The sequence below is a fragment of the Ornithorhynchus anatinus genome, chromosome 1 (assembly GCF_004115215.2).
Source record: "Ornithorhynchus anatinus isolate Pmale09 chromosome 1, mOrnAna1.pri.v4, whole genome shotgun sequence".
NCBI classification, from domain to species: domain Eukaryota; kingdom Metazoa; phylum Chordata; class Mammalia; order Monotremata; family Ornithorhynchidae; genus Ornithorhynchus; species Ornithorhynchus anatinus.
This window is the reverse complement of record NC_041728.1, coordinates 86,161,562-86,173,933: the sequence shown is the minus strand read 5'-3', so window position 1 is coordinate 86,173,933 and position 12,372 is coordinate 86,161,562. Positions and strand designations below refer to the sequence as shown.

The following is a 12,372-nucleotide window of genomic DNA, read 5'->3' as shown; positions in this document are numbered from 1 at the left end:
TCCCAGGTCACCTCTCTAATCCCATGAGCTCCATACACACGTACACATGCAAAGTGGTAGTCAGGGAGGGTCTGCCTCCATTACCAACTCTGTTGTACTCTCCCAAATGCTTAGAACATGCTCTGCCCCCAGTAAGTGCAAAATAAAATGCCACTGATTGGAAGTGATCTGGCCCCAGGGGGAAAAATCGTGGGCCTGGGAGTCAATCTGAGTTTTAATCCCAGCTCTGCCGTTTCCTGCTTATGTGACCCTGGACGGGTCATGTATCTTCTCCATGCCGTGGGCGCTTCATCTCTAAAATGGGGGTTTAATACCTCTTTTCTCTCCTCCTTAAACTGTGATAGGGACTGTATCCAATTTGATTATCTTGTATCTACTTCATTCACCCATTCAGTTGTATTTATTGAGCACTTACTGTGTGCAGAGCACTGTATTAAGCCCTTGGGAGAGAACAGTATAACAGGAAACAGGCACGTTCCTGCCCACAACGAGCTCACAGACTAGAGTGTGTTTAGTACAGTGCCTGGCACGTAGTGAGCACATAAATATCACAATTATTTTTATTGTTCCCCTCCCCTCAAGCAAGCAGGGGTTCAGGAGCAAGGCAGGGAAGGGTGTTGCAGAGAAAGGGTTTAGCAAGGAAGGTAGGAGGACAAGGGCCTGATGGAGAGGCTGGCTGGCTAGGGGAAAGAGAGAAAGCCTGTCTCCGCAGCAGGAGCAAGGAAGCAGGTGATGAGGGTGAGAAGGAGGGAAAGCTGCTGCCCCTGGAAAGCTGAGCTGGAACTATTGCTCGGTTGCTGCGGCTTCAGTGTTTACCATCAGTTCACCTTAAGAAGCCTTCCCTGAGTAAGCCCTCCTCTCCTCCTCTTCCACTCCCTTTTGCGTCCCCCTGACTTGCTCCCTTCATTCACCCTCCCTCTTATCCCCACAGCACATATATATATATAAATATCTATCATTTATTCAGCACATATATATACATATCTATCATTTATTTGTGTATATTAATGCCTGTCTCCCCTCTAGACTGTGAGCTCATTGTGGGCAGGGAATGTGTCTGCATCATCCTCTCCCAAGCGCTTAGTACAGTGCTTTGCACGTAGCGCTCAATTAATGTAAATGAATGAATGAACTTCATTGCTACAAGAGGTTTCTTTCCTCCCCCCATATTCATTAGAGTGTATTCATGAATATATTCTGAGTGACTGTATTATAGTCATTCATTCGGTCATATCTATTGAGCGCTTACTATGTGCAGGGCACTGTACTATGAGCTTGATGAATCTGGGCAGGGACAGGACTACAGATATCCATGCCCCTGCCAAATCAGCCAATAAAAGCCAGGCTGGTGGAAGGAATGTCAGCTAGCCAGTCAGTCCGCTTGGAGAAGCAGCCTGGCTCAGTGGAAAGAGCCCGGGCTTGGGAGTCAGAGGTCGTGGGTTCTAATCCCGGCCCCACACTTGTCAGCTGTGTGCCTTTGGGCAAGTCATTTAACTTCTCTGGGCCTCAGTTCCCTCATCTGTAAAATGGGGATGAAGACTGTGAGCCCCATGTGGATATCCTGATTACCTCGTATCCCCCCAGCGCTTAGAACAGTGCTTGGCACATAGCGCTTCACAAATGCCAGTCAGTGACTGGCATGATACTGACGCTTTGGCAACTCCAACTTCCGATCTTCTATTATCCAGAAATGTATAGATACTGCTTTAGAATAGTTTTCAAGATGATGGACTTACATGCACACTTTTAATCGAAGCGGAAGAGACAAGCAGTTAACAGCAAATGGAAATGTGTTTTTAAGTCACTGGTCCACAGATGGCTAGGACAAATTCGGTATTTTTAAAAAGCCTTTCATGGATCTTCTCAAATCCCAGAATCTCTCCTTTCTGGTGATGGCATAATTTAAGGGAACTTGGTTAAATGGAAATATCGGTAACAATTCAGATGTGCATGTCCTGTAAGGGATTCACAGCTCCAGGGAGCATCAGAGTACAAGCTGAGCAAGGAGGCACTTTAACATTTATGACTTCAAGTAATATAATAGGGAGGTTTAGAACTGTCGTAGTAAAAGCAGAGAAAGTTTAGCATGGCAAGGGAAGAGAAAAGGGGAGCATGGAAACCTCTATCAGTTGTCCCTAAACGTTTCGTGTGAGGTATTTATATTTTGATAAGAGCTGTCAGTTTTTCAAAAAAATGGCAGAGTCCTGCTCGAAAGTCTGTCATTTTCCAGATGCTCAGCAAGTGCAAACTGAGATGTTAGGAGATGAACAGCATCTACTTTCAGTGCCATTCTGTAATGGATAAAGCTGTTTAACATTTAACCTTGATCTTGATGGTAAGTGAGTGTTGGGCTTTTTAAAACGCTGGCAGAATTATATAGGACCTTTACCAACCCAAAAAAGCCTAATTAGCTGCCCTTCGTTTAGTGTGGGGTCTGGAGGAAGTCTGGGTGTTGGATTCTAGTCCCAACCGTGCCACAGGCCCGCTGCGTCACTTTACCTCTATTAGATCTCAATTTCCTCACCTAAAATTTAAATAGATTATGATAAAGAATTTAAACCGGGGTCGGGTTGGGGGACGGGCCCTTCAGGATAAGCAAGAACTTTTTACGTTTTGCTCAATACTGCTAGAATGGAGTTGCAGTAGATATGTAAACCTGAGCAGGTGGTTCTCAGTTCCTACGTGAAGCAGCATGGCTCAGTGGAAATTCAGAGGACCTGGATTGTAATCCCAGCTCTGCCGGTTGTTTGCTGTGGGACCTTGGGCAAGTCACTTAATTTCTCTGTGCCTCAGTTACCTCAATTCTGGGGATTAAGACTGAGGCTGACACGGGACATGGACTGTGTCCAACCTAATTAGTTTGCATATCTACCCCAGCGCTTAGTACAGTGCCTGGCATATGGTAAGTGCGCAACATATATCGTTAAGTGTTAAATGCAACTAGCATTTGTGCCTGGTCAGTACGTACAGTCAAATAAATTAGGGCTAGATTTGGGGGAAAAAGCATGTATGTAGCTTGTGTTGGGTCAGAAGAGAGGAGAAACTGTTTGCCGGCCCTGGACTCCCAAGACTCCGTAATCCTTGGGCAGTACGCAGAGCATATAGCTCTGATTCTCCGTGTATTATTGTGTATTATTTGTCTCTCCAAATAATAATATCAATTCTTTTCAGGGAGCTCTCTTTTGGACGTGGTTCCACAGCTCCGGTAGGCGGTGGGGCTTTCCCTAAAATAAACACTGTGGAGCCATGGGATGGCAAAGATGGTGAGGTAAGGCACTGAAAATGTGTGTGTGTGTGTGTGTGTGTGTGTGTGTGTGTGTGCACGCCCTCATATGATTATTTTATTAAATTAGAAAAAGTAATGCAATTTCTGTGCAGGCCCAGACTTGCTGATAATGCCTTAAAACATAAGACTTTGACATAACCTTGAGTTTTATTTACTTATTGAAAGCAAGGCAAGTCTCTAAAGCCTCGGTGCTTGTCATTAACCAGCATGCAACCATAAAAAGCTTACATTTATGTCCATGTTTTTCCACCTCCATTTAAATTCCATAGCAGAAAATCTGAAGCCTAATATAGGATTTCCCACCAGCCATTGATTTCAGGTTTGGGGCCCTAATTTATTAATCTCACACACTTAAATATTTCCATCGAAAGCTCTTGAAGGGCTTGCCTTATTGCCTCCTTGGATGACCTGAGCTGTTCATCTCTGGACAGAGGTGTTTGAAGGCCCATGGGATGAAGGCCTAGAGGATGGGAGCATCCATGGGGGCTGAACCCATTCTCCAGCTTCATTCAAGTGCCTAGTACTGAGCCCCGCACCCAGTAAGCGCTCGGGAAATACCAGTGATTGAAGGTCCTGAAGCTGCATGAGAAGCAGCGTGACCTAGTGGATCGAGCACGGGCCTGGGGCTCAGAAGCACCTGGTTTCTGATTCCGGCTCCGCCTCTTGTCTGCTGTGACCTAGGGCAAGTCCGTTCACTTCTCTGGGCCTCAGTTACCTCATCTGTAAAATGGGAATTAAGACTGAGCCCTACATGGGACAACCTGATTACTTTGTATCTACGCCAGTGCTCAATCAGTGGCATTTACCGAGCGCTTACTGTATGCAGAGCACTGTACCAAGCATGAGAGAGAGAACAGTGTAACAGACAGACACGTTCCCTGCCCTTTCATTCATTCATTCATTCAATAGTATTTATTGAGCGCTTACTATGTGCAGAGCACTGTACTAAGCGCTTGGGATGAACAAGTCGGCAACAGATAGAGACAGTCCCTGCCGTTTGACGGGCTTACAGTCTAATCGGGGGAGACGGACAGACAAGAACAATGGCACTATGTCATGAATGCCCGCAACAAGCTTACAGTCTAGGGGAGAACAGTGCCTGGGACATAGTAAGAGATTAACAAATACCATTTAAAAAAAAAAAAGTGTTGGCTGGGCATCAGTCGCGGGGGTGGGAGTGACAGTAGCCTCTTGGCATTCACCGTGAGCCCTAAGGGATACCAGGTGGCCTGGCCCTGTTAGCAGAACACACTGTTCGATCCTCTTAGCGTTTCCTACGGTGGAGCGTTATCGGACGCACCATCTCGATGCAGTGTGTGTTAAAGAAAAAAAAAATAAAAATAAAACCCTTGCTGTTTCACAGCTTCCACTTGAAGATGATATCGACCTCAGTGACGTGGAACTCGACGACTTGGGAAAAGACGAATTGTGAGGTTACCAGTATAGACTTCAGACAGTTTCTTGGGAGTGGCTTTTCCAGGAGTGATGGAATGTCCTTCACAGCCAAATGGATCTACCCGTGGCCTTTTTTTACCAAGAAGTAGCACACGATCGGTCAGTTGAAACACTGTAACAGTGAACTGTTTGCATCTCAAGAAAACATTGAAAAAATTCTATGAATTGTTGTAACCAGTGAATTTGATTGTATACTGTCAAATAATATTTTGAAAAAAATTGAGATCTTTTGTTGACACCCCTTTTTGTTCATCTCTCCACTGTGCTAGTTGAAGATCGTGAGACTGTTACTGTACTGAGTTTACTGTGATTTAAGTGAACATGAATAGCTTCTGTTCCTGTTAAAGAATAAAAACGAGATATTTTTGGGAGTCTCGAGAAGAAAAGGAGTGTCCACATCCTATTAATTGAGGGTAAGATGCTTGGCTGGTAAGAAGCCCTCAGGCAGGGAAAAGGGCTTGAATATTTGCAGGGCACCTGTCTCGGTTGCTACAAACTAGAAGAGGTGCGGGGTAAAATGGGCTTTGTGTTGTACTCCTTTTAGCCAGCCCGGCTCTATGCAGTTTACCAGTCGATGCTTTAAGGGCTCCACCGCCTTCCTCTTCCCCACCAGCATCTCTCCGGCTCCAACCCAGAGCCACTTGAAGAGAGCGAAGCCCAACTCACTCGGCTCTCCAGGAGTAAGTATGGCCACCCAGGAGGCTTCCAGGAATTTGGAGTCAGCCCTCTGCCTCTGGAACTGCAATGCAGGTGGACACGGTACCAGAGTTTAGACACATGTCTGATCTTCAAGAAAGCTACAGCAAATCACTAGGGGACATCAGTGGGAGCGGGGTCTCATCTGCCTTCAACACAATTCACTACACCAGGCACTGTTCACAGGGTTTTTGGCTTTTCAAACTGTTCAAGATTTTACCTTTTAAAAACTAGCTTCGGAGCGAGCACCGATGATCCCCCGGGGCGTGGCCACGTTGAGCAGAGCGAAACTGAAAACCCAGCTCTAGTTACTAAAGGCAGTTTCAAGATCTATACTTCGGGAACCTGCTTAGCGGCTTCAGCATACTTAGAAAGTTATGTCCAAAACAAAATTCAACTGCAACGAAGGAGGCTTTGTTAGAGAAACTTTATAGCTTTGATTCTCTGAAATCCAGATTTTTAAAAACGCGTTTAACATTCAAGGAAATGGTAGAATTTCATGCTTTGTCATTTACAAAAAAAATAAATACAGCCATACTATTTCAGCAGTAATTAAGATGGTACTCTAAGAATTTTTTAAATCTTGATTACATCCCAAAGTGGTTCTTTGTAAGAGTGATCGGTTTCCTGAAAGGGGCAGCGCTGGTTCTACGAGGGTGGAGATGAGAGCAGCCCAGCTCTTCAGAAACACAGTGGAGATGTGGGGTCAGTGGCAAATGGCCTTTTTCTTAACTAGTCGAGAAGACCCAGGTCAATGTGAAAATATACATAAGGAAAATAGTCTTGGTTACTGAGTTGTAACCCAGGGATATCCATGGCAGCCTGTAAAGAGAAAAGAGAAGATTTGATTCCTATGTTTTGGGGTCTTAAGGAAGTGATTGTTTAAAAAACAGTTTTCACCTTTTCCTTTTTTTTTGGTTGGTGATGAAATGCAGAGGTTTTGAATTTCTTTAACAGTATGAGAACAATAATAAAGAAACACTATTCAGCCCTTCCTGCCAACTCTTTCCTTCTCCCTCCAGTTCCGATTTTGGGTTAAACGTACATATTCACCTGTATATATCGGTACCTAGATTTTTACAAACAGAAAACCGAGTTGGAAAAATTCTAAAATAAATCAGCCTGGAGTATTTCATTTTACTATTTGTAACCTCACGCGAGATGAAATGATCGTAATAGAAGTAAGAACAGTAGCGTGTCATTTTGGGCAATATACATACATCCATCATGCTTGCTGCTGCAACTTCATCCAGATGTTTGAATACAGCATTTAGGACCTCTCTTAAACGTTTTGTGGACTTCTTATGGGGCTGGAGAAGTACTGCCTGAAAATTCACAGGTAGCCCATACCTTTTGAAATTAAAAGTACAGGATATTGACTCAGTGAACACAAGCATCAAAATTAAAGAAAGCAGTTTTTTTGGGTTTTGTTTTTTAATGGCTCTTTCTGGTATATATGACCGTCACACATTTGACGGGACAAAGTTCAAAACAGGGGAGTGGAAAAATGTGAGGAACTTGTTTCTTCATTCCCATTAATGAGTAAAATTGGCACCAGCGTGGTCAAGTGGGAAGAGCGTAGACCTGAACCTCCGGGGATCTGAGTTCTAATAGCTGCCTCCGTTTCCTCACTTTTGAATGGGTATTATCTGTCCTCCCGTTCTAGACTAAGCCCCATGCGGGGTAGAACTGTCTGACCCGGTTATTTTGTATCTACCTCGATGCCTTTTCAATGCTCGGAATACAATGGGCACTCAAATACCCCAATTTGTATTAGTATGCATTGGGTGAAAAACTAAGTGAAAGCTTAGGAAGTCCAAAACTGAGAAGTACCATATTCGCTGCCTGCTAATGGATGAGACAGATGTAAATTTAGTTAGAATATTTACAAATAATTGTGTTTTCCTTCCCTTTTCTACTGAATTTCAAATTCTTTCCCTAGACACACTTCTAACAGAAATCATTTGGCCTTTAAACTATGCCTTGTTATAATCTATCTCCAGTTCCCCCTTGTGGTGTTTGAGTTGCTGGGCAGCCCTGCAACGAAGATTCTTCCCAGCAAGTGCAGCGTGGCTCAGTGGAAAGAGCCCGGGCTTGGGAGTCAGAGGTCATGGGTTTGAATCCCAGCTCTGCCACTTGTCAGCTGTGTGACTGTGGGCAAGTCACTTCACTTCTCTGGGCCTCAGTTACCTCATCTGTCAAATGGGAATTAAAAAAAACTGTGAGCCCCACGTGAGACAACCTGATCACCTTGTATCCCCCAGCGCTTAGAACAGTGCTTTGCACGAAGTGAGCGCTTAGCAAATACCACAGTTTATTTTAGAACAGTGCTCTGCACATAGTAAGCGCTTAACAAATACTAACATTATTATTAAAATGGGGATTAACTGTGAGCCTCGCGGGGGACAACCTTATTACCCTGTATGTACCCCAACGCTTGGAACAGTGCTCTGCACATAGTAAGCGCTTAACAAATACCAACATTATTCTTATTACCTGGTTCCAAGTTCAGTTGGAGGATAGTATTTTTCGTGCCCCTTCTTCTCCATCCAAATTTTTACCCCATTAATCTAAGCACTTATTCTATCCCGACTTGATTGCTGTCAGCCTGCTTGCTGACCTCCCTGTTTCCTGTCTCTCTCCACTCCAGTCCATACTTCACTCTGCTGCCTGGATCATTTTTCTACAAAAACGTTCAGTCCATGTTTGCCCACTCCTCAAGAACCTCCAGTGGTTGCCCATCCACCTTTGTATCAAACAGAAACTCCTTACTATCAACTTGAAAGCACTCTCATTTTGTCCCCTCCTACCTCACCTCACTGCTCTCCTACTACAACCCAGCCCACACACTTTGCTCCTCCAATGCCAACCTATTCACTCTACCTCAATTTTGTCTATCTTGCCAGCGACCTCTCTCCCACATCCCATCTCTGGCCCGGAATGCTCTCCCCTCTTTATGTCTAAGAGACAATTTCTTTCTCCACCTTCAAAGCCTATTGAAGGTACATCTCCAAGAGGCCTTCCCTGATAAAGCCCTTAGTTCGTCTCCCTCTTCCTTCCATAATCACTGTGATTTGTTCCCTTTATTCACCCTTTCCTCAGCCCCACTGCCCTTGTGGACATAGCTATTTAATGTCTGTCTTCCCCTTCAGACTGAAGCTCGTTTTGGGTGGGAAATGTGTCTAATAACTCTGTTATATTGTACTCTCCCAAAAGCTTAGTACAGACAGTGCTCCGCACATACTAAGTGCTCAATAAATATCATCGCTGGAAGGTTTTCTAACCATTTTCCAATATCGATGTTCCTACAGTTGTGCAAGGATTGGGTGTGTGTGCGAGAGAGAGAGAGAGAGAGGAGTCATTTCCCTTCAAAATTGTACTCCGGGAAACAATTTACTCACCTGAGCACAGATTCAACAAAAACTCTCAAGCCCTTTATATGAATCCAAGCAATAAATGCTTCACTGAAGTTCACCTTTAGCCAGCGGAACAGCGGACCCTTGAGAAACAAATGTGCGGCAATATTAATCTTCGCCCCTGACTCGTCTCCTCTTGGACATCATCATGTCAAATGAGATCGTTTCAAAGCCAGAGGCTTTTCGTTAGGATAAAGAGAATACCCCACGAGAGACCATTAGGCGAAGGCGGCGAGAGACCATCCAATAGCGGAAGATGGGAAAGGATCCGGGAAGGGAACCAAGTCCACCTGCTTGAACCGAGTCGATTAGCACCAGAAGAAGTCAGGGTCCGCAGAGTAGAGGCGGAGGGTGTTAGTAGGTAAGAGCCCAACACATGCAGCCGTTTATAGCAACCTCTGGAAAAAGTGGGAGCCACCCTGAGACCAAAGTCCTACCGGAGGCAGTTTTCAAGCTCCTGTCCGAGGGCTTTACAGACCGGGGCCCTATTTTCTCTTAACGTCCGCTACGGTGTCAACAGCCTCTTACCGACCGCAAAGGGTCTGCCTCGGAGCGCGGGGTTGAAAAACCCCGTCTCGGCTGGAGAGTGGCGGATCGCCTCTCGATAGTTTCCTCTTCGGGAATAACGACGACGACGATAATATCGAGAATTGAGCGTGATAATACTACGGATGTCTCCCGATCATCTCGGAGCCCTTCGTAGGCGATGACTCACGAGTGTTCTATCGGCGCAAGTAAGTGGAGCGTATTAGTCTCCCCATTTTGCCAATGGGGAACCGGACAGAGCGTGGAGAGGACAGAGGCGTTGCCCAAGATCAGAGAGTGAGTCAGTGACAGAGGAATGATCAAGCCCAGGACCTCTGGCCCAACCACCTAGAATCCTAAAGGAAACAGCCCCCAAAGAGAAGCTCTTGAGGGGTTTCCTCGTGGACCTGTTTGCTGGCGGAAAGGGCACAATTCCAAAGAAACCCTCTAGATTAGTAGGCAGTAAGGGATTTGGAGATCTACAGCTTTACAGCCAGCAGCACATTTAGAACCTAGACATCCAGCCTAGGTCATAAATGTTGGGGGAGGAAGGTGGGGAGAGGGTTGGATCCAAAGTCACTCTAGACTTCTGGACCAGGGGAGGAGATGGGGTTTAGTAATCCCCGGCGGATAGCTTACCTCGCCCTCGCCCTCACTCTCTCTCTCTCTCTCCGTCTGCCCCGTAGCGGGCCTATCGGTGTTCCCTAGCGGGGTTACCTTAACCATGTGATCCGGTAGGGCGGCTGATCCCTTTTTAAGAGCAACACGCGAAGTTTGCTATAAGCATAGAAATGGTTGATTAATCTTTCAGCAAACATGCACATCAGAAACACAAATTAAGTCCAATCGAGAGAACGTAAGAGCAAGCCCGGGAAAATCCCGACTCCCGGCGGCCAACGGGTGCGGAGGCGAGACCTAGGGATGGAAAGGGAGCCGGAGGCGGGCTGCCGATTCTCCTCCCGTGGACAGAGCCGATCACTGGCAAGGGAGTTAGGTTCACACGCCATGCTGGGACAGGTCACGCCGCCCCTCTCCCACTCCCCCGTCCCGGCTCGAGTGGCACGAATCCACCTCCGTGTGGCAGGCTTCCAAACGCTCGGGGCCCAGGGGACGGCATTGACGTTTGGGGCCCTCACGCGCCTCACTTCTCAGAGGGAGGAAAACAAGGTGGCTTTCTCTTCAGCTACCCAACCCAGACGGTGCACACACGCTGCAACGCCGGGCAAAAAACCATGACCGAAAACCCAGAGTGGTTGACAGTGCGCTCCCTTGGGCTGGAGGCCCAGGGAACGCCAGCCGCACACTCAGAGCGCCGATGCGATAGACTGAAAACGGATGAAGGCAGTGGGGCCAGCTTTTCCGGGACCTACATCCCTAACCCTCTCGCCCCTCTCCTCAACCCCGCCTAAAGCCATCCGGATGGTCTGCTCTCCCCGCCCAACGAGATGAGAACCTTGCAAGCCACTAAATGTTTAAAAGTCGGATCCCGGATCAGAGTTTGGTTTCCGTTCCTGAACGGACCTCAGGGGAGATGTGCAGAAGGATGCCAGGCCGGCAACCTGATCACCGCAGAGCAGGTGAGATGCTCTCGCATAACAGACTGATAAACGGGTGGGCTAGAGCAAGGACAGAGGGCCCATTTCACTCAGCCTTCGGCAGACTCTTTGGGGAAGGGTCCCTGGGAAACATAAGGGTCCCTCTGGGCTGAAAGCTCCTTTGAGGGCTTGGATCGTGTCTATCAACAACAATAATAATAATAACGATGATGATGGTATTTGTTAAGTGCTTACTATGTGCCAGGCACTGTACTAAACGCAATACTGTGCGGTGCTCTCTCAAATGCTTAGCTTAGTGCTCTGCACGTGGCAAGTGCTCAATAAATAATAATAATAATAATGTTGGTATCTGTTAAGCGCTTACTATGTGCCGAGCACTGTTCTAAGCTCTGGGGTAGATACAGGGGAATCAGGTTGTCCCACGAGGGGCTCACAGTCTTCATCCCCATTTTACAGATGAGGTAACTGAGGCACCGAGAAGTTAAGTGACTTGCCCCAAAATCACACAGCTGGAGGATTGACTTAAAATTCCTTAGTTCCAGCTGACCTATTTTCATTAAACGGTGTGAAACCGAGTGATAGCGCAAAGGTCCTTTGCCGGTTTCCGAGTCAGAATGATAAGGCGGGGGTTCAATCTGAAATGGTCTAAATTCTGGAGAGGGGACATAACTCAACCATCTGTGGCTCTTCTTTTATTTCCTCCCACTCAGGTTAACATTTGAAATCTGTAGAAAAGCATTTTAAGTGGCACATTCTGTCGTAATGTGCTCTCCCAAGAGCTCAGCGCAGTGTTCTGCACATAGTAAGTGCTCAATAAATACCACTGATTGATTGAGGTGGCTGTTCAATATGTTTCCTAATGAATCTGACACTTGAAATCAAGCTGGAAAGAGGGCTTTGGACCCCCAAAAATCTGTAGACAATTTTTTCCCTCCCTACAAACTCTGAATTTGGGTGATGGCAGGGATTATGATTATCCTTATGAATGTGTGTGTGGGGAGTGGAGTACATATATACTTTAGAGATCCTGAAGTACTTTAAAGCAGATCATCTGTTCTCTGGACTGCCAGATTTTCAGATCCAGAATCCTTCTGGGGCACTTGGGGGAGATGGACACTATGCTCCTCCCCTCCCCATCGCCCCGACTCCTTCGCTCTGCTCTACCCCTCTCCCCGTCCGACAGCACTTGTGTATCTATGCACATATTTCTTATTCTATTTTATTAATGATGTGTATATACCTATAATTCTATTTATTTATATTGATGCTACTGATGTCTGTCTACTTGTTTTGTTGTCTGTCTCCCCCCTTCTAGACTGTGAGGCCGTTGTTGGATAGGGATTGTCTCTGATGCTGAATTGTACTTTCCAAGCATTTAGCACAGTGCTCTGCACACAGTAAGCGCTCAATAAATATGATTGAATGAATGAATGAATTC

The 12,372-nt window shown here is 46.1% G+C and overlaps 2 protein-coding genes across 5 annotated transcripts in view; one reads left to right on the top strand and one right to left on the bottom strand.

Moving 5' to 3' along the window:
- PDIA6 (protein disulfide isomerase family A member 6) overlaps window positions 1-5,127 on the top strand; it is a 28,341-nt gene extending 23,214 nt beyond the window's left edge. The window contains exons 12-13 of the mRNA XM_029058663.1: window positions 3,172-3,268; window positions 4,650-5,127. Of these exons, the coding sequence (XP_028914496.1) occupies window positions 3,172-3,268; window positions 4,650-4,718 (166 nt within the window). The 3' untranslated portion in view covers window positions 4,719-5,127. The remainder of the gene's footprint in view (window positions 1-3,171; window positions 3,269-4,649) is intronic.
- A 718-nt stretch (window positions 5,128-5,845) lies between these two features.
- Window positions 5,846-12,372, bottom strand: part of ATP6V1C2 (ATPase H+ transporting V1 subunit C2) — a 49,560-nt gene continuing 43,033 nt past the window's right edge. For 3 of the 4 annotated variants that reach the window (XM_029058680.2, XM_001505890.4, XM_039912371.1), the window contains 3 exons: window positions 8,839-8,936; window positions 6,658-6,787; window positions 5,846-6,259 (listed from right to left, as the gene is read on the bottom strand). In XM_029058680.2, the coding sequence (XP_028914513.1) occupies window positions 6,170-6,259; window positions 6,658-6,787; window positions 8,839-8,936 (318 nt within the window). In that variant the 3' untranslated portion in view covers window positions 5,846-6,169. Of the gene's footprint in view, window positions 6,260-6,657; window positions 6,788-8,838; window positions 8,937-10,017; window positions 10,156-12,372 lie in introns of all 4 variants that reach the window. The other variant, XM_001505923.4, reaches the window with a different exon arrangement.